Source organism: Nicotiana tomentosiformis, chromosome 1, assembly GCF_000390325.3.
Source record: "Nicotiana tomentosiformis chromosome 1, ASM39032v3, whole genome shotgun sequence".
NCBI lineage: Eukaryota > Viridiplantae > Streptophyta > Magnoliopsida > Solanales > Solanaceae > Nicotiana > Nicotiana tomentosiformis.
Window position 1 is genome coordinate 111331027 of NC_090812.1, and position 23365 is coordinate 111354391.

A 23365-nucleotide genomic window follows, 5' to 3' on the forward strand; every position below is an offset into this window, starting at 1 on the left:
CCTCTGATGCTATCACTGCCATGTACACCAATAATGGAGAAAACAGACAGGGGATTGGGTTCCAAAGGAAAAATATTCCCTACAACCCTCGTAGCAAGTACGTTACTGTACATGACAATTGGCTTTGCACTCACTACGGTAACACTGGGCACTTTAAAGAAAAGTGTATGGCCAAATTTCAGTCACAACAGGAAAACAAAGTTTTTGTTGAAAAAGTAACTACTGGTAGAGAACCTGGTCCCTCATATAAAAAATGCATAATGACTGCTTAGACCAGAAGATCCCTCATTCACCCCTTTCCTCATTACAAGGGACCCAAACTCGTTTGGGTTCCTAAGTCTAACTCTTGATTTTCTTGTGCAGGGAACAGTGAAAGGAAGCAGCCTACAATGGAACATGGATAGTGGCTGCTCAAAGCATATGACTCGAAGTACAAATTACTTCCTTTCACTTAAGGTCCTGCAAGGAGGGAGTGTATCCTTTGGAAATGGCAAGAAAGGATACATTCTGGGAGTTGGAAGGATTGGGAAGTCTCTCTCACACTCAATCGAAAATGTGTACTATGTGAATGGGTTGAAGTACAACTTGCTAAGTGTTTCCCAGATTTGTGACAAGGGAAACAAGGTGGAATTTGTGTCAAAAATTTGTACAGTCACAATAGTGACTGGTGAGGTGGTGCTAGTAGCAAAAAGATACAAAAATATCTATGTTGCTAATTTTGAGTCTCTGCAGAATGGTGATCTCAACTGTCTACGTGCCATGGATGATGATGCCGAACTATGGCACATGAGAATGGGTCATGTAAGCTTCACATTACTGAACAAATTAGTCGGGAAGGACCTGGTTCATGGTCTGTCCAAGTCAAGCTTCAAGGATCATAAAGTGTGTGACGCATGTGTAAAAGGCAAGCAAGTCAGATCCTCATTCAAGCTCAAAAAGGAAGTCAGCACCTCAAGGCCACTTGTTCTCCTTCACACGGATCTTTGTGGACCTATGAGGGTGCCAAGTAGAGGAGAAAAAAAGTACATATTTGTGATAGTTGATGACTACTCCAGATTCACCTAGACTCTATTTCTCAGGACCAAGGATGAAACCTTTGAAGTATCTGTTGCTTTTGTCAAGAAAATCTAAGTGAAGATGGTTAATAAGGTAGCCAACATCAAGTCTGATCATAGGACAGAGTTTGACAATGCCAAATTTGATGAGTTCTGTACTGAAAATGGTATCACTCATAATTTCTCAACACCAAGAACACCTCAACAAAATGGTGTTGTGGAGAGGAAGAATAGAACTCTTGAAGACATGGCAAGAACAATGTTGATTGACAGTGGGATTGCAAAGAATTTCTGGGCAGAAGCTGTCAACACTGCCTGCTATTTGGTGAACAGGTGCATGATCAGGTCCCTTCAGAACAAAACTCCATATGAACTGCTGAATGGAAGGAAGCCCAAGCTGACACATCTAAGGACTTTTGGGTGTAAATGCTTTGTTCATAACAATGGGAAGGAAGCTCTTAGAAAATTCGATGCCAAAAGTGATGAAGGAATTTTTCTGGGATACTCATCGCAAAGCAAAGCTTACAAAGTGTACAACAAAAGTACTCAGCGCGTTGAGGAAAGTATACATGTGATCTTTGATGAATATCACCTCTCATGTGAGAAAGACAGACATATTGATCAAGATGGAGAACCCTTATCTGTCCCTGGTGAAGTCATTGACATGGCAAATGGAAAAACTGACATGATGGATTAGGTCAAGGATTCAAATGACAATGGCACAAATGAATCTCCAGCTGACATAGAGGAACCCGGTTCCTCAATCAAAATAACTGAAGCTGAAAATAGAGTTGTTGATACAGTCCAAGGTACTCCACTTCCTAAAGTAAGAAGCGCCCAAGAACCTCAGTCAGACATACTTGTGCCCTCCACCAATGAGATTCAGGTACCAAATTGGAAGCATAAAAGCTCACATCCTCTTGACAACATAATCACCCCTCTTGACTCAGGATTCAAACTAGATCAAAAGCAAGACACTCACTTGCCTTTTCATCCTTTCTTTCTCAAATAGAACCCCAAAACATCGAAGAATCATTAAAAGATGCGGACTGGATCACAGCCATGCAAGAAGAGTTGCATCAATTTGCAAGAAGCAAGGTATGACACCTGGTCCCTCGACCTACAGATCGAACTATCATTGGAACCAGGTGGGTATTCAGGAACAAACTTGATAAGTTTGGAAATACAACAAGAAACAGGGCAAGACTTGTAGTTCAAGGCTACAATCAGGAAGAATGGATCGATTATGATGAAACATTTGCTCTAGTTGCTCGAATGGAAGCCATTAGAATTCTTATTGCCTTTGCATCTCATATGGAGTTCACACTGTTCTAAATGGATGTCAAAAATGCATTTCTAAATGGCTATCTGAAAGAAGAAGCCTATGTCAAGCAGCCTCCTGGTTTTGAGTGTCACGAGCATCCTGAGCATGTGTTCAGACTGGACAAGGGATTGTACGGGCTAAAGCAGGCTCCTCGGGCTTGGTATGAAAGGTTGTCAAAATTTCTTCTAGAAAATGGATTTACAAGAGGAAAAATTGACAATACTCTTTTTCTGAAAAAACGGGGGAGGAACCTGCTCATTGTTCAGGTATATGTTGATGATATCATCTTTGGAGCCACAACTGACTCTCTTTGTGAAGAATTTGCAAAACTCATGGGGAGTGAGTTCGAGATGAGTATGATGAGAGAAATAAATTTCTTCCTCGGACTTCAACTGAAGCAATCTCAGAAGGGAACATTGATAAGTCAGCACAAGTACATCAAGGAATTGTTGAAAAAGTTTGACATGGAAACATCAAAAGTCATCGACACCCCCATTGCCACAGGTACCCATCTAGACATGGATGAACCCGGTTCCCTTATAAATCAAACCATGTATAGAGGGATCATAGGGTCACTCTTGTATCTCACTGCAAGCAAACCAGACATTGTGTTCAGCGTGGGCCTTTGTTCAAGGTTTCAATCCAATCCAAAGGAATCTCATCTGAAGGCTGCCAAGAGAATATTAAGATATCTCCAAGGAACGCAGGACCTGGTTCTCTACTATCCCTCAGGTGACAACTTTGATCTCATTGGGTATGCTGACGCTGATTATGCAGGATATATGGTGGACAGGGAAAGCACGTCCAGAATGGCACATTTCCTGGGTTCTTGCCTAATCTCATGGGGTACAAGGAAGCAAAACTCGGTGGCACTCTCAACTACAGAGGAGGAATATGTAGCAGCTGCCTCTTGTTGTGCTCAATTGTTGTGGATTAAACAACAGTTGGAAGACTTTGGAGTATTCTCTGATTGTGTGCATCTCTTGTGTGATAATACAAGTGCACTCAACATGGCCAAAAATCTAGTCCAACATAAGAGGACCAAGCATATTGATGTACGTCATCACTTCCTGAGAGATAATGTTGAAAAAAGGCTCATTTGTATAAAGTTTTGCAGCACTGAAGATCAGATTGCAGACATATTCACCAAAGCTCTGAGCAGAGAACATTTTGAAAGAAATTGTCTAGCATTTGGATTGTTAAACCCCAACTAAGAACCTGGTCCCTCGATGATTGGTTATGAAAGAAATGTACATGTAAAATTAGCTAAATGTGTTTTCTCGCAAAGTCTAACTCATTTCTATACCGTTACATTTAGACATGCATGATGATTATAGAGCAAATAGGTAGTTGATGCAGTACGCGTTGGTAAAAAGGGCAAAGCTTACAGATGCAAGATTAGTTAGGGAACATGGTTCTCCTGACACGGGTTAGTAGTTTCTCTGTTCTCTCAGGCATAATTTTGAACGGTTAAAACAAGTGCCACGTCATCAGCGTCAGTTTCTTTTCCTTGCATCATATGAACCCAAACGTCTCACCCATTGAGAACCGACCAACTCCCAAAACTGCCGCTCTTTCTTAACCGGTCCCTCATCCATTATAAATACATCTATCACTGTCACAACTCCTCCCATCAAATTTCAAAATCCCATTATTCTGCCTCTCTTCAAACTGCCAAATCCCTTCTCTTCTTCTCACCATGGCTGAAAATCAAACAACCTCGAGTGTTCTAAGTGACATTCCTATTGAATCCTGACCTGTTGAAACACCGATATTAGACTCCTCACCCCACACCACTGCTAACCAAAACCCTAGGACAGATTCACCCCCACATTCCGTCTCCTCTCCTACCCACTCGAGTTCTGGTTCTCATATGAGTCACAAAATCTCGACTCCCAAAAGATTTATAGCCCAAAGCCCTTCTCCTACTTCGCCGAAAAAAGGGGATGAACAGAGTACTGCTGACAAGTTTGACTCGGCAAAGACTGCTCCTAATATTGTGTCCATAGGTAACACTCATTCCTCTACTGAGTTTTCCATGTATGTACAAGAGAAAGAGGCAATAGAGAACATGTTGTCCATAGCTCATTAATGGGTTGTTATAGAAGGAGGCGATGATGGTCTTGGAACTCAGGGAGAATAGTCTAAGACTGTGAAAGAGGGTAGAGAGCTTGTGCATTTTGAATAATCGGCACTAGACAATACTACTGGGTACCAAATGAGGGACCTGATCCCTCCTAGAAGGATCCAACTCAGGGGTCCTCTCAATAACCCCATGTCAGTATTGATCCTACTCCATCCTCTTATTTCGATGCTGAGCTTTTGTCTGTGATTGTGCTTGAGATGAAATCTGATTCTGAAGTAGTAGTTTGGGAAAGTGAAAAGGATTCTGATGACATGCCAATTGCTAGCTTGACTAGGTGTAGACCAATGGTTGCTCAAGAGTCTACTCCTAAGAGACCTACTACAGGGTTGCAAAGGAAGGAGGCATTTGAGTTTGTGCTTAAGAACAGCCAAGCTAAGTCAAGGAAAAGAAAATTAGTGAAAGATGGGAAATTTGTGAGATAGAAGACAATGCCAGTTGTGTATGTGGATGATAAAATAGAAGATGAACCTGGTTCCTTGACTAGAAAGCGCTCACAGAAGCATGGTCTCCCAAAGCTTAAAAGGGGATCTTCTTTGTCTACTAAAAGTTTGAACAAGTCTGATGATGTTGTCGCTAATGAAAATGTGGTGAAAGAATCTGGTGATAAGTTGGTAGAAGAGTCTGCCGCCAGGGTAATGGAAGAATTTGGTGAAAGGTCTGTGAAGTCTAATGAAAAAGGAAAGAATGTTCGCAAGTCTGCTAAGAGAAAAACTGATACTATTGAGGAACCTGGTTCTTCAAAGAAGGCCAAAGTCGGTGATCCAAGGAGTGCTGGGAAAGAGAAGTTGAGGAATCAAAAGGTGCTATGGGGCCGCACATTTGCCCATGACATTTTGGAGGAGGCTAGTATGAGACAACTAGTTGAAATTTGTGAGTTTCAACAGTGGACACATTTGTTCACAAGTGATGCTCCAAAGGTATGCGAGAAGGAAGATCAAAGTTTTTATGCCGACCTCTTCAAAGTTGAGGATGATCACATTTGCGTGCTGGTGAATGGAGTCGATATGGTAATGGACTCTGCTTTGTTGGGATCTATTTTGGGTGTGCCTGTTGAAGGGTTGTCTAGTGTTCAGGGATCTTGTTCTCAAAATTTTAGAAATGCCATCCTGAAGGACAGAGCAGTTCAGCAAGGGGAAGGGGTACAGAAGAAGGCCCTCCTTCTAGTGTACCAACTACTATTTGAGATGGTGAACAAGGTCTTGCTTCCTCGTGCTGATAGAAGACCTATCACTTCTCGTGCAGACTTGTTCCTCATGGAAGCACTGGACAACTTCACTACCATCAACCTGCCTAGGATCATGATAGAGCACATGCAGAAAATGGAAGATTTTAAATATGGTAATCATGGGCTGCCTTATGGGTTCCTTCTCACCAAGGTCTTTGAGTACTTCCAAGTTCCTCTGGGACAAGCTAAAGTGGGCACTAAGAAGCAAACCTTCTCCAAGTCAATTCTGGAAGAATGTGAGTGCATTGATAGGGCCGGAAGAGTTGGAAGCACTGCTTAGATAAGGTAGTTGAAAGCAAGGAATGCTATTCTTGAGAGTTAGTTGAGTCAGCTTCAGGAGGCACATAGTTCCAGTATCTCTCAAAGTGAAGAGGTTGCCCGTCTAACCAAGGAGAATGCTGAGCTCAAGAAACAGGTGGAAGACCTGAAAGAGAAACTGCTAAATGAGCAAATGTCGGTGAATGCTCGAATGGATCTAGTCCTCTAAACCCTTGCCTCTGCCTCTAAGCCCTCTCCTTCCAGTGCTCCCTAAATAGTGTCCCCTCAGTGTCAAGTCTTAAGTATTGATTTCCTTTGATTAGTTTTTTTTATGTTTGTGGTATTTGTTTTTGTTGTTCTGAATTGTGGATGGTTGTCAGTAACATTCACTTTGCTCCTGTTTTCAAATCCAAATTGTTAATGGAAGCTTTTCCCTTTTGCTGTATATGCCTTGTCTTTATGCTCTATTTTTAGTCATGTTGTGTGCACACAAGTGGCATGAGTTAACTCAAACTAGACTTCTTTCTGTTATAAGCCTGTTATTGATCTTTTTATGATGCCAAAAGGGGGGGAAATAATTCAGGGGGAACAAGAATGGAAAACAGATTCAGGGGGAATTCAGGAAATGCTACATCTTAGGGGGGAACTTGAATTAAAAGTTTGTCATTATTAAAAAGGAGGAAATTGATAGGCTACATTTATATCACTGTTATGTTTTGATGATCTAACAAACTTACTATCAAGAACCAGATAAGGAACCTGTTACATATCCTCAAAACCTTAAGATCGAAAGGTTCCAGCTTGGAATATGCTTCAACTCTTCAGAGTCAGAGGAACAACAGAGGGAACAGATAGCTATCGTTTCCCGAGAAAACTGTACAATTCAACTACCCCAGTTGTAAAGTTGCTGCCTACACATGCTACAATGCAGAAACAGTGCATTAGTCAACTTTATGGGGAGTGTCTTTTACCTACCTTGCTTACATCATACTAGTGATGTCACAAATGCATTATTAACATCAAGGAAGGTAAATCAAATCACTTGTTCACTTAGAGAATTCATTCAAGCTCTCACACGGTCATTGATCATCAAGCAATCAATTCTCAAGTGCATCAAGAATGAAGAACAACACTACTACGGACCAGTTCCCTACAACAAGTCATTGTATGTCCTTAGTTGAGTTGTAACTTTGTAATAGTTCTTCAATTGTAATTCCTACTTTGCTTATTTAGAAGTATTCTGTAGGAAACCCTTTATAAATCTTAAACCTTTGTGTTTGAGTCTTGGCTAGAGTTAGTCGAGTTGTAAAGTCTTTGTAATAGAGTTATTACAAAGTGGCTTGTAATAGAGTATTACAAGTTAGTGAGGGATTAAAAGGTTGTAATCTAAAAGTTGCTCAGTAGTGAAGTTGAAATCCTACAAGGGTAGGTCGTGTTTTTTAATCCCGTTGAGCTGAGAACTTTCCACGTAAAAATCCTCTTTATCATTTACTTACTGCAGTGTGCGTATGTTCTAGTGGAACTTATAGAGAACCTAGTTCTCTATATAGTTTGGTGGATCCTTATATTCTATCATGTTCTTTACAAAATTGTTCAATCCCCTTTCTAGAACAACATTTCTTCCTATTTATAAGGGTACATGGGCCACAAAACCCTAGATAATACAATAGAGATGAATATTCACTGGAATATTCTCTAGGGAATATAAATCCTTAAACTAGCAGTTACTGCACGCTGATGATGGATGCTCATCCTCGTCTTTTATTGAGCCACCTCGACCTCGCCGACGACCTGTTTTCTTCATGTGACATCGATCTTTTGAAATCAGATTAACGTGTCATATCATCATCACGTCGCAACCTTCAAAGGATTTATCTCTGTTGACCTGGTCAATATATGGCTTGAAGTTTTCCGCTCATACAGTTAGTCCCTCAACTTATCAAGGTCATCCTTGGGGGCGGGTTCGATGAGCAGATAATAGTGGTCCTAGTCGTCGTAAGGGACAAATGATGTGGCGCTTCGAAAGAAATATATTTCAAACCCTTAATCCTCCCGGGTTACTTATGGAACAAGCCTGTCATCGAAGGGATGTGACATCATCACGTCATTCATCATGATGACACATGTTCCCAATATGTCGCATCGGTACACGCATGGCCTTTTCATTGGTTATGCCATTTCGATTTTGGCTACTATTATGATGACCCGCTCCAATTTCGAGATTCTTCCTCTATAAAAAGGAGATGATCATTAGTAGGGGAATTTTACCGTCATTATTGTTGTTTAGACTTGCATTTGCCTTCGTCTCGACTGTTGCACCTATCCTTTCCTCGGCTCTGCCCCATGTTGAGGACGAGGAAGTTTCTTCGCATGACGCAGACTCGAGGCCTCGTAAGAGGAAAGTCATAGAAGCAGGAGAAGGTATGCCTGCCGTCGTCAACCTAAAGAGGAGGAGATGCCTAATTTAGAGGAGTAGGCTATTGTGGATGCCTAATTTAGAAGAGGAGGTCGCTGTGGGTGACTCTGGTGACGGTTCTGCACACCCTGGGTACGAGGAAGCCTTGTCTTCTCAACCGGTTTAGGAGATTTCTCCTGCCGACAAGGGAAAAAGCAAGGTGCCCACTGAGTAGGATGATGGGATATATGAACTCTTCAGCGATGAGTCCGACTCCGACCTTGACCCTGAATACCTTGAGATGATTGATAGTGGGACTATACAGGTTGAAGTTAGTGTAGAAGGGGGATTGAAGACCATCACAATTCCAATGAATCATGATCTTCTCAAGGATACCGAGGGTGTGATTCATACCTTTGGTTCATTTTTCTCTAACGCCGAGCACAAGACTCTCGGCAAGTTGAACGATAACACCCTGTCCAAAAGCATCGACGATCTTGCTCTCAAAGTAAGTTTCTTACTTTCTCATCTTCTCTTTGTTTTATTTTGCCTTCGACTCTTTCTTTCTACTTATTTTCTTTGCATGTGTTTTCATACCGTTATCCTAGAGCTCGAGAGCGTACGGTGAGAGAAAAAGCAAAAAGAAATATATCAAAAGTTACGGACGAAATACGGGGAGTTCCGCGAGAAGTATAAGGATGCCGAGAGGCGGCTTCGCGAGGGGGTTGAGGTGCCTTCCCCGAGAGAAGAGCTAAGAAATAGAGATGAGGATTTGATCGCGTCAGCTAAGAAATTTAGTTCTCTCGAGGGGGCATTGAAGAGGAAAGAGGAAGAGCTCGAGCTGAGAAAGGGCATGGAGTCCCAGTGCCTCGACCTTCAAAGCCAGGTTGATCAACTGCAGATCCAGTTGGATGGATGCCAGTTTGAAATGGATGCGCTCAGGGAAGAGGTAGCTAAAAACATCAGCTACTCGGGGAGGCGAAGTCCTCCCGAATGGAGGCTCAAAAAAGGTTGTTTAGAATTGGAGAACAAAACCCTTCGTGTTAATTAGGACAATGTCTAGTCGACAGCTAAAGCTAGGGAATCTAGGCTCGAGGAGAGAATTGGTGAGTTGTAGAAAGATAACTCTAAGCTACTTGATCGAATTTTTGCTGTGGAGGGCGAGAATGCCAAATTGCTTGAACGACCCTCTACTTCTCATCTCTTTGAATTTCCTACCATTCTTTGTGAGTAGTACGAGGAATGGACCCTTGCCAAAGCTAACAGAGGTGATTCAAGAGTTGGGTCGGACGAGCGTTGTCTTTGAGGTGGCCTTGGAAGAAGCCCGAGTTAAAGCTCATGAGGTTCGGCTGGCCTGCGGCTATGATCCTACCACACCTCAGCCTGATGCCGAGGAATATGATGAAAGAGGCGTTGACTAGCTCAAGGACACTGCTGGGTGTGACTTTACCTATATCGAGACGAGGATGGAGAGGACATTGGAGACCAAGGTGGTGATGGCCATTAGATATTTTACATTTTTTAGCTTTTCTATACTATTTCATTTGTCGGTGTCTTCGGGCACCTTTGAAGAGACTCTTTCATGAATATAAAATTTGGTTTTTGTTTCGTATGCACCCTTTTATCTTTGTGCATTCTTGTTTTTTTACTTGGGTGTTTTGCTTCTGTACTTTCTTCATTGTTATCTTCTAGTTGAGATGCGTCCAAGGGCCAATAGGTGTTGTTCGAGCTGGTCAAACTTACCTTTGAGTTAAATCGAGGCCGAGGGCCGAAAGGTATTGTTCGAGCTGGTCGAATATATATTTGAGATGGATCGAGGCCGAGGGCCAAAAGGTATTGTTCGAGCTGGTCGAACATATCTTTGAGTTGGATCGAGGCCGAGAGCCGGTAGGTGTTATTCGAGCTGGCCGAACATACTTTTTCATTAAGTTATGTCCAAGGGCCGATAGGAGTTATTTGAGTTGATCGAACATACCTTTTCATTAAGTTATGGCCGAGGGATAATAGGAGTTGTTCGAGCTTATCAAACGTACCTTTTAGTTGAATCGAGGCCGAGGTATGATAGGTGTTATTCGAGATAATCGAACGTACCTTTGCATTAAGTCGAGGCCGAGGGTTGATAGGTATTGTTCGAGCTGGTGGAATGTACCTTTGCGTTAGGTCGAGGCCGATGGCCAATAGATGTTGTTTGAGCTGGTCGAACGTACCTTTTAGATGAATCAAGGCCAAGGGACGATAGGTGTTGTTCGAGCTGGTCGAATGTACCTTTGTATTAGGTCAAGGCCGAGGTCCGATAGGAGTTGTTCGAGCTGGTCGAACGTATCTTTTCAGAAGAGTAGTTTCAATGAACGAGTATCTCATTTATTTTAACATCATTGCGTCAATTACATCATTTCTCCCTGAGGCGGTTTTGGAGATAATTACAAGTTTTGGGTGATGGCTGGCCTTCCAGTCCCAATATATCTAGTCCCTTCATTGTTCGACTTGGAGATTTTTTGAGGTGTCGGGCAATGAAAATGTGTCTGTTCTCGCGTACTCCAACTCGAAATGTCCTGTTTGTCGCCTCGTTCAAAACCTCCTTGAGAAAACCCTGTTATGACAAAACTCATGTGAGGGAAAAAGAGTACGACTTATGGGGCACTCCTCATTCTAATTGTTTGGTAGAAGTTTCCTTTCCATAGTATCCAGTTGGAATGAACCCTTGTTCGCCTTGCCTATGATTTTGTATGGTTCATCCAAATTGGCTCCTAATTTTCCTTCCCGTTGATCTCTACCTACTTGGGTCTTGGCTTTGAGCATCTAATCCCCGATTTGAGTAACCGTACCATGGACTTTTTGTTATAGTGGCATTCTGCTTGATGTTTCTGTGCGATCATTCTTATGTATGTCATATCTCGTCGCTCATCAACCTCATCGAGGTCTTGTCTCCTATTCTCGTCAATGCCGGTGCCGCTTTCATTGGAGTACCTTAGGATGGGTTCTTCGACTTCGACTGGTATGACTGCTTTCGCCCCGTAGACTATGGAGTAAGGTTTTTATCCTATGCTTATTTATGGGGTTGTCTTGTGTGCCCACAATACTTTTGGGAGTATTTCCAGCCATATTTCGTTTGCCTCATCGAGTTTATTCTTCATGATGTTTAAGATAGACTTGTTAGAGGACTCTGCTTGCCCGTTGTCGGCTGGGTGGTAAGGGGTTGAAAGTCTCTAATTAATGTGCAATTTTCAAAAAAACTCGGTGGTTTTTCTTTTTGTGAACTGGGTCTGTTGTCACAGCTTATTTTTTTAGATAGGTCGAATCGGCAAATGATGTTTTTCCATATGAAGGCGATTACCTCTTGCTAGCTAACTTGGGCTTCCACCCATTTAGAGAAGTAGTCAGTCAAAACTAAAAGGAATTTAACATTACCTCATCCTGGCGGAAGCGGTCCCACAATTTCCACTCCCCACTTAATGAATGGTCATGAAGAGGTGACAGACTGGAGGTGTTCGCCTGCTTAGTGGATTATTGGGGAGTATTTTTGACATTACTCGCGTTTCTTTACGAATTTCAGGGTGTCTTTCTTCATGGTGGGTGAATAATATCCAACCTATATGAGGCACCTGAATAGTGCTCGATTGCCGGAATAACTGCCTCAGTGGCCTTCCTGGACTTCCTCGAGGTTGTGTTGGGTTTGATTTGGGCCCAAACATTTTGCTAAGGGGCCGCCATAAGTTCTCTTATACAAATCGCGGTAAAGGAGGTTGTATCTAGCGGCTTGCATTCTCAGCTTCCTGGCTTCTTTTTTGTCATTTGGGAGGGTACCATCCTGCAAATAGTTTACAATTCAATTGCACCAATCCCAAGTTAATTTTACAGATTTTACCTCGATGTGATCTAATGTCGAGATGAGGAGATGTACCACGCTCTTATCCCCATGAGTTATGGTTTTTGTTGTGGGGGCCAATTTGGCGAGCTGTCCACCTCGACGTTCGGAGTTCGTGGAATCTAGTCAAGCTGGAATTCATCGGATTTGGGTAGAAATTTCATATCTCGGTCTGGTATTTATGAAACATTTGCTCTTTGATTTGGAAAGTCCCAGTAACTTGGTTGACGCCGAGCTTAGAATTACAGCGTAACTTTAAAAGCGCCCCGTATATTAGTGCTAGTCTCAATCCTGCAATTACGGCCTCATACTCGACCTCCTTGTTATTCATATTTGTCATCTTATTGATTGGCGAACGACTTCACCGGTGGGAACTTGGAGTATGAGTCCTAGTCTGGACCCATAAACACTGGATGTGCCATATATGTGTAGGACCCAGAGGTCTTCTGTCAGGTGAGAAGCTTACGTGGCTTCCCTCTCAACCTCGAGCATCACTTTGGCACTGAAGTCCGTGATTAAGTCAGCGAGCACTTGCGACTTTATTGTTGTGTAAGGCTGATAAGTGATTTTGTGCTCACTTAATTAGACCGCCAACTTGGCCAGCCTCCCCAATAGCCCGGGGTTGTGTAATATGCCTCTTAAAGGAAATTTGGTAATGACAGAGATTGGATGGCACTGGAAGTACGGCCTAAGCTTTCATGAAGCTATGATTAGGGCCAGGGCCAGTTTCTCGAGGTGAGGATACCTCGTCTCGGCATTGATAAGTGTTTTGTTGATATAATAAATTGGAGATTGTGTACATTTGTCTTCTCGAACTAGGACTACACTTACTGCTACTTCTAAAATAGTGAGGAAGACGAGGAGACGCTCCCCGAGCTTGGGATTTGAGAGTAATGGTGGTAATGACATGAACTCCTTGAGTTCCTTCAGCGCTCGTATGCATTCAGGCGTCCATTCGAGGTCGTTATTCTTTTTGAGCACATTGAAGAACCTGTGGAACCTATCAGATGACCTCGAGATGAATCTGGACAGGGCTACAATTCGACCTGTCAGCCTCTGTACTTGTTTCTTAGTGGTTAGATGTTCTAATATCCCTCTGATGGCCTTAATCTGATCTGGATTGACCTCGATTCTGTGATGTGATACCAGGAAGCCCAAAAACTTACTCGAAGTTATGCCGAACGCGCATTTCTCGGGGTTCAGTTTTATCCTATATTTCCTCAATATTCGAATGATTTCTTTAAATGGTCGACGTGATCCTCGGTCCTCACGAATTTGACCAAAGTGTTGTCGATGTATACCTCAATGGTTTTGTCGAGCTGGTTTTTGAACATCTTCGTGACCACCCTTGATAAGTAGCCCTCACATTCTTCAACCTAAATGGCATGACCCTATAACAGTATGTTCCTCTATGAGTGATGAACGTAGTTGTAACGACCCGACCGGTCATTTTGCTTTCTAGATCCTCGTTCCCCTAATTAAGACTCCCTGTATGTGCTTTTACTATTTTATGACTTCGGGGATGGTTAGTTTGGGTTTGGAAGTGTTCGGGTTGAAACCGGAACACTTAGTTCCTTGATAATGGCTTAAAATAGTTAAGTTTGACTTGAGTCAACATTTTGAATAAACGACCTCGAAATCGGAATTTGACTGTCCCAATAGGTTCGTATGATGATTTTGGACTTGGGCGTATGTTTGGATCAGGTTTCGGATAACCCGAGAGATGTACTCGACCATGGAAGAGTTGCTCCCCATGTTGCTCGAGGCCAAGGCAGGGCTCCAGCTCGTGCTAGAGGACGAGGGCGTCCTAGAGTTGCCCCGGTTGTGCCACCAGTTAATCCAGTGGAGGATCCTATTATTGAGGAACATGGCGAGGTGCCAGCAGCGGAGCCGGTCCCAACATATTTCATGTCCGCACCAGGATTCAAGGAGGTCATGGGGCGTATGATGCAGTTCATGGATTCTACGACGTATGGTGATTTATTTCCAGTAGACCCAACCACATCTCAGGAAGGAGGGGGAGTACAGACCCCTACCGCTCAGTCTCCATGGCATGCAACTACCGTATATTAGACCCCCAGGTGCACTACCCATGGGCGGAGCTCAACTAGTTGCAGCGGTTATACCAGAGCCCAGACCAGTCGCGACCGGTGAGCTGTAGAAGCTATTGGATATATGGACCAGGCTACATCCTCCTACCTTTAGAGGTGAGCGACATGAGGACCCACATGATTTTATTGATCATTGCAGGGACAAACTGCACAATATGAGGATAGTGGAGTCCCATGGAGTGGAATGTACCACCTTTCAGCTGGAGGGCAGGGCCCGTAGATGGTGGCAGTCCTATCTTCTCAGTGGACCAGCACGTTCTCCTCCCTTTACTTGGGACCAGTTCACACGTCTCTTTCTGGAGAGATATATTCTACCCTCTTATAGGGAAGAGTTGCAGGGTCAGTTCGAGCGGCTCCGACAGGGTCAGATGTCTGTGACCGACTATGAGGCGAGATTCTCTGAGATTTCTCGCCATGCACTTATGATACTCCCCACCGATGGAGAGAGTGCGAAAGTTTATTGCGGGTTTGCACTATGGTATCCAGGTCACTATGGTCCGAGAGGTTGATATAGGGACTCTTTACGAGCAGGTTGTGGAGATAGCTCGGAGGATCGAGTGTATTCGTCAGTAGGGCCGAGAGTAGACGCTGAGGGACAAGCGGTTTCGACATTCTGGAGGGTCCAGTTGTGCTCCATCTGGGGGCAGAGGTCAGTTTGTGAGGGTTCAGTCTAGCAGGCCCACATATCCAACATCGCTGCCTTCTCGGGGTGCTCTAGTGCGGCCCTATTTCAGCGCCATTCCAGAGAACTCATACCGTCTGCCGGCTATTCAGGGTTCCTCTAGTGGGAGTTTAGGTCCCCAAAGTCATACTCAGGGTCAGTCATCTTCCGCACCGAGAGGTTGTTTTGAGTGCGGGGATCTTGGTTAAGTGAGAAGATTCTGCCCCAAGCTTCAGGGCAAGGAAGTACATCAGGGTCATCAACCTATGATTATCGCACCAGTTGTCCTGCCGCCCAGAGGCGAACGACGGGTAGATAGGAGATGTCCTAGAGGTGGAGGCCAGTTAGGTGGCGCTCCAGCTAGGTTCTATGCCTTTCCAGCCATAACAGATGCACTAGCTTCAGATGTCGTGATCACAAATACTATTTCTGTTTGTGGTAGGGATGCTTCAGTACTATTTGATCCATGGTCTACGTATTCATATGTTTCATCTCTATTTGCTCATTTTTTGGGTGTTCCTTGCGAGTCCTTGGGTACTCCTGTATATGTGTCCACGCCAATGGGCGATTCTGTTATTGTGGATCGGATTTACTGGTCCTGTATCATGACTTTTTGTGGTTATGATACTATAGTGGATCTTTTGTTGCTTGATATGACCGACTTTGAGGTCATCCTAGGCATGTATTGGTTGTCTCTGTACTATGTTGTCCTAGATTGTCATGCTAAGACGGTTACCTTAGTGATGCCAGAGTTGCCTAGATTGGAATGGAATGGTTCATCTGTCAATACATCTAGTCGGGTTATATCTTTTCTGAAGGCCCGACACATGGACGAGAAGGGTTGTTTGGCTTATCTAGATTATGATCAGGATACTGCTGCAAAGACTCATATCAAGGCTCGTCAGTATGATGATCCACACTTGTTGGTTCTTAGGGAGACGGTACTATAGGGTGGTGCCAAGGAGGTTACTATCGGTAAGGGCAGTGTTCTGTGACTCTAGGGTCGTCTATGTGTTCCTAATGTTGATGGATTGAGGGAGAAGATTCTAGAGAAGGCACACGGTTTTTGGTAATCTATTCATCCAGGTACTATGAAGATGTATCGCGACTTGATGCATCATTATTGATGGCGGCAGATGAAGGACATAGTTGAGTATGTAGCGAAATGCCTATATTGCCAGTAGGTTAAGTATGAGTACTAGAGGCTAGGTGGCCTGCTTCAGCAGATGGTTATACCTGGGTGGAAATGGGAGTGCATTACTATGAACTTCGTAGCTGGGTTACCGCGGACTTTGAGGAAGTTTGATGCAGTTTAGGTCATTGTCGACAGGTTGACCAAGTCGGCACACTTTATTCCGGTTGTGACTACGTATTATTTAGAGATATTGGCCCATATTTACATTTAGGAGATTGTTCGGTTGCATGGTGTGCCTATTTCCATCAATTCAGATAGAGGCCCTCTATTCACTTTGCATTTCTGGAGAGCAATACCGAGCGAGTTGGGTACCGGGGTAGAGCTCAACACAACCTTTCATCCACAAACCAACGGGCAGTCGGAGCGGACGATTCAGATCTTGGAGGATATGCTCAGAGTATGTGTGATTGACTTCGGAGGGCAGTGAGATCGATTTTTGCCTTTGGCTAAGTTTGCTTATAACAACAGTTATCAGTCCAGTATTGAGATGGCTCCATTTGAGGCTTTGTATGGTCGGCGATGTCGTTCTCCCATCTGATGGTTTGAGCCCAGCGAGGATAGGTTATATGGTACCGATTTAGTGAAGGATGCCTTGGAGAAAGTGAAGTTGATTCAGGAGAGACTTCACACAGCACAGTCCAGACAGAAGAGTTATGTAGATCAGAAGGTGCGTGATTTATTATTTATGGTGGGCGAGAAGGTTCTATTGAATGTCTCGCCGATGAAGGGAATCATGAGGTTCGGAAATAAGGGCAAGTTGAGCCTAAGATTTATAGGTCCATTTGAGGTGTTGAGGCGAGTTGGGGAGGTTGCTTATGAGCTTGCTTTGCCTCCCAGTCTATCGGGAGTTTATCCAGTTTTCCATGTATCTATGCTCCGAAAGTATCATGCCGACAGGTCGTATGTGTTATACTATAACACGGTTCAGCTAGATGAGAGCCTGGGTTATGAGGAGGAGCCAATTGCCATTATTGACAGGCAGGTTTGCCAGTTGAGAACTAAGAAGATTTTTGCGATAAAGGTTCAGTGAAAGGGTCAACCAGTCGAATAGGAGACTTGGGAGACCGAGAAGGACATGCGGAGCAGATATCCAGATATATTCAGCACTCCAGGCATGATTCTAGACCCGTTCGAGGACGAACGTTTGTTTAAGAGGTGGAGAATGTAACGACCCGACCGATCATTTTGCTTTATAGATCCCCGTTCCCCTAATTAAGACTCCCCATATGTGCTTTTACTGTTTTATGACTTGCGGGGATGGTTAGTTCGGGTTTGGAAGGGTTCAGATTAAAATCGGAACACTTAGTTCCTTAATAATGGCTTAAAATGGTTAAGTTTAACTTGAGTCAACTTTTTGAGTAAATGACCTCGAAACCGGGATTTGACAGTCCCAATAGGTTTGTATGATGATTTTTACTTTGGCGTATGTTCGGATCGGGTTTTGGATGACCCGGGAGCATTTCGGCGCCTAATATTGGAAGTTGGCGCATTGAAGGTTTTCAAGTTCTTTAAGTTTGGTTTGGAGTAGTTTTTGGTGTTATCGAGGTCCGTTTAGGATTCCGAGCCTAGGAATGGTTCTGTATGGTTATTTATGAGTTGCACGCAAATTTTGGTGTCATTCTGAGTAGTTTAAGTATGATTCGGCATGTTCGGAGTAAGTTAGAAGAACTTGAAGTTCATAAGTTGATTCGATTTGGTTTGGGGTGTGATTCTTAGTTTGGATGTTGTTTTACGCATCCGAGGGGCCCCGTCCAAACATACCAATAAGTTTGAATTAACTTAACTACTCGAAACGCGTTTAAACTTGGAAAGAATGGCTGAAACAACAGGGGTTTTGGTGCGTTTGCACCTGCGAAGAATTGGCCGCAGGTGTGAGCTCGCAGAAGCGAGCCAATGGCTGTAGAAGATGCATGGTGTGGGCTGGCCAGTGGTCATAGAAGCGGAGAAGATACAGCACCTGTGAACTCGCAGGTGCGAGGAATGCGATCGCAGAAGTGGAAAGATGCCAGCCAGCTTGGGTTCGCAGGTGCGACCCACTTTTCCGTAGAAACGAGTCTTTGTCCGCAGAAGCGTGAATATCTGGCCTGGGCAAGGTCCGCACCTGTGATGATTTGTTCGCAGAAGCATAGCTGCAGGTGTGACTGTTTTGTCGCAGGTGCAAAAATTGTTGGGGCAGTGAAGTGCATTTATATCGGACTTAGGTGGGGTTTTATCTCATTTTCACTTGGAGTGGTCGATTGAGGAGCTCTTGGAGAGGGGTGTTTTGCCTATCATTGTGAGGTAAGTAATTACTACTTAATGTGAGTTTAGTACGCGAATTTTGAGTAGATTCTTAACATGTAAATTGCCTATATTGATTAATTTATATAATATTTGGCTAGTTTTGGATTGTTCGGCACCGACTTGAGGCTTTAGAGTTAATATATGAGCTGGAAGGCGAACTTTGGGATGAGGTAAGTCTCTTGCCTAACCTTGCAAGAAAGAATTTACCCCTAGGTGTTTTAACTGACTATTTGCTTCTAATTGTGGGTGCTACGTACGCACGAAGTGACGAGAGTCCGTGCGTAGCTACAAATCATGCTTATGTCCGGGTAGTTTTAGGGCCCTATCATGAAATTACTTGTATTGTTTGCACTCTACTTGTTAATTTAAGTGCTTAAATTATACTGAAACTTGATAAAGGATTCGTAAAGATCAAACTTCACTCACTTTAAGTTTTGGCGAGTTACTTGATCGCTGATAGAGATTGTGCCTCTTTGTGTATCAGTCTTGTGATAATCATTAGATCAGATGTTCGTAGAGTATTTTTTCTTCTTGTAGAGCGGGTCGAACGCCTCAGTAGTATAATAGATGCATCTATGGTTCATGCCGGTCGACCCTCGGCAATGTATATATTATTCTGGATCGGGTCGTACGACCTCGACATAAATCGTGTGTGATAATGCTCGGAGTCCAATTATACTTGATATTATTTTTATGACTTGAGAAATTATAATTTACTTGATGGCCCGTAATTCTTGAAGATAGTATGTGTCGGTGGAGATTTTAAATTGACTTTTAGTTAAAGAATCACTTATTTACTGTTTGTTATTATGATATTATTATTATCGATGTATTCCATGTCTATTTAGAATTTCCATATTTTATTTATTGGGCCATAGTAAGTGTTGATGTCGTCCCCTCATCACTACTTCTTCGAGGTTAGACTGGATACTTATTGGGTACATGTTGTTTATGTACTCACGCTATACTTCTACACTAATCGTGCAGGATCTGAGACAGGTGCATCTGGCAGTCATTCAGGCGCGCACCCCCGATACCCCGAGGCATAGTGGTGAGCTGCTCTCTGACTCCGTTCTACAGCACCTGCAGTCTCTCTTTTGTATTTACTTCCTGTCTATCTTATTTCAGACAGTAGCATATGTGTTTTGTATATTCTACTAGTTTCTCATACACCTGTAATACCGGGTTTGGGAATATTCTAGTAGACACTTTATGGTTTGAGTATTTACTCTCTCATTAGTTTATGCTTTACCTTACTATAATTTTCTCGTTATTCATTTACTTAATAATAAAAATCAACTACTTTGAAATTATTAAAAAGGAACAAATACATGACTAGTTCATTATTGGCTTGCCTAGCGGCGACGTTGGGCGCCATCACTACCTATAGGGGAAATTGGGTCGTGATATTAGTTTTCTCTTGGTCATCTTTCTCCATGAGTATCTGATTGTAGCCTGAGTAGGCGCCCAGAAAACTTAGCAACTCATTTCCCGTTATCGCGTCGATGAGCTGGTCGATATGTGGCAACGAGAATGAATCCTTTGAGCAGGCTTTGTTTAGATCGATGAAGTCCATACACATCCTCCAATTCCTATTATTCTTTTTTACCATTACCTGGTTAGCAATCAACTTGGGATACTTCGACTCCCTAGTAGAGCCATTAGCTAATAGATTTTCTACCTCCTCATGGACGACTTCGTTGATGGTGGGATTGAACTTTCGTCGGACCTGCCTTACTGAGGGATAGTAGGGGTCGACATTTAGCTTGTGCGTGGCTATCTCTTTGGGGAATCCGGGCACATTTGCGTGGCTAAAGGCAAACAAATCTGCATTAGTTATTAAGAATTGACTAAATTTACCAGGGTTTTGGAGTTTGCAACCGATATAGGCCTTTTAGCTGGGGTCATTGTGGTCTAGTTAGACGAGATCGAGGTCCTTTATGGTCGATCCTGAAGCTTCGACCACTTCTGGGTCCGTAATGTTATCTTTGGATGTGACATGCAAAGACCTCGATCATGTTGATTGCTATGCTTCTTTTTCCTTTTCTTTCTTTTGTTGGATTGTTGTGCCGTTCAAGGCGATCCGATAGCATTCTCGGGATATGCGTTGTTCCCCTCATATGGTGAATATTCCCAGGGGGTCGGGAATTTATTACTTGGTACAAGCTAGAGGGGACTGCCCTCATGGGATGTATCCATTGTCGTCCTACGACGACATTGTATGTGGTGTCCTAATCTATGATATGGAATATGGTCTCCAGTGTCACCCCATCGGCGAGGACGGGGAGTGTGATCTCACCCGAAGTCCGTTCATCTGCATTGTTAAAACTGGTTAGTGTAATGTTACGATCACTATCTTATACTCAAATCGCATATGTTCGAGGATGGATGATGCATGCTCTGCTTCCGTCGTCTACCATAATTTTCCTAACATCAATATCAAGAATTCATAAAGTAATCAAGTGCATCATTATGAGGGAAAGTCAAACTGTTGGCATCTAACTCGTCAAAGATGATACTTACTTCGATACCATCATACTGTTCGTGGGTGATTGATCTCTTGAGTTTGTGAGTGGTGGTGAATTTGATGTCGTTGATGGAGGCATCATCGCTGCCATCAATGATCATGTTGATGGTGCCAGCAGGCGAATGTGGCTTTGGTGAGCCTGGGCTTTCTCGACCCCTTGCCAAGGTGTTCCTGCCTTTGTCGCTGAGTAATTCTTTGAGATGTCCTTGCTGCAGCAAGTTCGCTACTTCTAACCTCAGGGCGTGGCAATCTTCCATTTTGTATCCACGTTCTTGGTGGAACTCGCAGAAGGCGTCAGACTTCTTGGTGCTTGGGTCAGACCTCATCTTTGGTGACCACTTTACCTTTGTTTCGAGCTGCTCAAGTGCGTAAACCACCTCTGTAGGTGACACACAAAACTTATGAGCAGATAGTAGGGGGCATACCTCGATAATTCCTGTCAAAGTCTGATCTCGGCCTAGAGGGGTCGTCTTCGCGGCGAAAGTTGGGAACGAGTGCCCTGACGTATGGTTTATGCCGAACTCTTCCTGGCCGCGGTACTAGAGGGTCTCTCCTCGCATTATCCTTGCGTTCCTTTCTGGGTTCGAATTGTACCGAGATGAGTCATCGGGTTGGCCTCGTTAAGGTCTTCATTATCTGCCCTGACCTCGGCACAGTAGGCATTGTAAATCTCGTCCCAAGTGGCTGGTGGGTACTTTATTAATCGGCTCAATAACTTTCTGGTCGCCTTCAAGCCTTCTTTGCACAACCCATTTTGAAAGGCTGCCACGACCATTCCTTCAGAGATGTTTGGTAAGGTCATCCTCACCCTGTTGAATCGGGCGAAGAAGTCCCTCCCCTAGGGATTGCTTGATGGCGAAGATGCCATTCACCCTAGTTTAAGCTTTCTTGGCCCGGCATGCGCTGTTACGAACTTGTGAGCTATCTCTTCGAATGTTTCTATGGAATAGGCTGGCAACTGTGAATACCACATCAACGCCCTTCATGTGAGGGTTTCGCCAAAAATTTTCAGCAAGATGCAGGACACCTGCTCTTTGGTGAGGTCGTTGCCTTTTACGACGGTGACATAGTGAGTTACATGATCCTCGGGATTTGTAGTTCCATCATAGATTCAGAGATACAGATGCATCTTGAAAGTTTTGGTATGGCATAAGGAGCCGCTTCTTCCCTATATGGCTGCTCCACGAACCTGTCGGCGTCTCTTTTTGGTAAACATTTTGGGGCACCTGGTATTTTGTCTACCCGTTCCTGGTGATCCTTCATTTTTTCTTTGAGTTCCTTGATCTCGTTTTCTATTTCCTCCATTCATTTCAACACGGTGGCGAGGACGTTGTCTCCTGCATTGTCAACAATTATATGAGTGTTACCTGAAGTAGGAGAGTTTGGTTGGTCGTCTCATTCGTTCTTGTGCTGTGCTGCGTGGATCTTCGTAGTTTCTGTGGTTGTGCATGGGGCTAGTTTGCTCATCACGCTGACCAGAGTGTTAGTTAACCATACTTCGATGGGCTTTTTCATAGCGGGTGGTGCTCCATCTCCCGTAGACGTAGAAGCCCCATTTTCCCTTTGGTTTGGTTGTGTTGCAGAAGGGTGTAGGCGACTTCCCTAATTTGGGGGATGCCATGGGGCTCACCTCCTCATCTTAGGTGTCATACTCTTCGTCGATGGCACTCATAAGGTTGGGACATTGTCCGTCGCTTTTGTTTTGTTTTCTTGGTTACCTGCCATGGAGTCTTTGTATACACAAAGAGAAAGGATAGCTTTACAGCACATTAGGTTAGCAAATCACGCGAGTTATAGATCTGAATGAAAACTAAAAATTGACTAAGGCTTCCCCATAGACGGCGCCAAACTATATGACCCAAATTTTAGATCTAAGTTTTTATACAATTAGAGTTAATCTAGTCAATATTAATATCCAAATGACATATCTAGTGCGTTTATGAAAAATACCGAACATGTGTTATTAGTTAATAATATCTTGGAGTAATAATGGAGCAATAAATGATTCAAGAATGTAAAGGATAACAATAAATGACAATAAACGACATTTAAGTAAATAATGGACCAAGGTTCACCCGAAATGGGTGAGATATTTTTACTGATTCCTCTGACAATGATGGATAATGATAAGCACTTGAATATTCTTATTCAAGAGAGAGAATCTTTAGAGAATGTTAATATTGTTCTTTACAAAAGTGTCCAATCCCCTTTCTAGAACTGCATCTCTTCCTATGGGTACACGGGCCACAAAACCGTAGATAGTACAACAGAGAGGAATATGCACTGGAATATTCTTTGGGGAATATAAATCCTTAGACTA

General features: G+C 43.4%; 1 protein-coding gene across 1 annotated transcript; it reads left to right on the forward strand.

Moving 5' to 3' along the window:
* The first annotated feature begins 33 nt into the window (after nucleotides 1-33).
* Nucleotides 34-1065, forward strand: LOC138908777 (uncharacterized mitochondrial protein AtMg00300-like). Its single transcript, XM_070199427.1, has 2 exons — nucleotides 34-138; nucleotides 364-1065. Exons 1-2 carry the CDS (start codon nucleotides 34-36, stop codon nucleotides 1063-1065), a joined length of 807 nt encoding a protein of 268 aa, XP_070055528.1.
* The last annotated feature ends 22300 nt before the right edge of the window (nucleotides 1066-23365 follow it).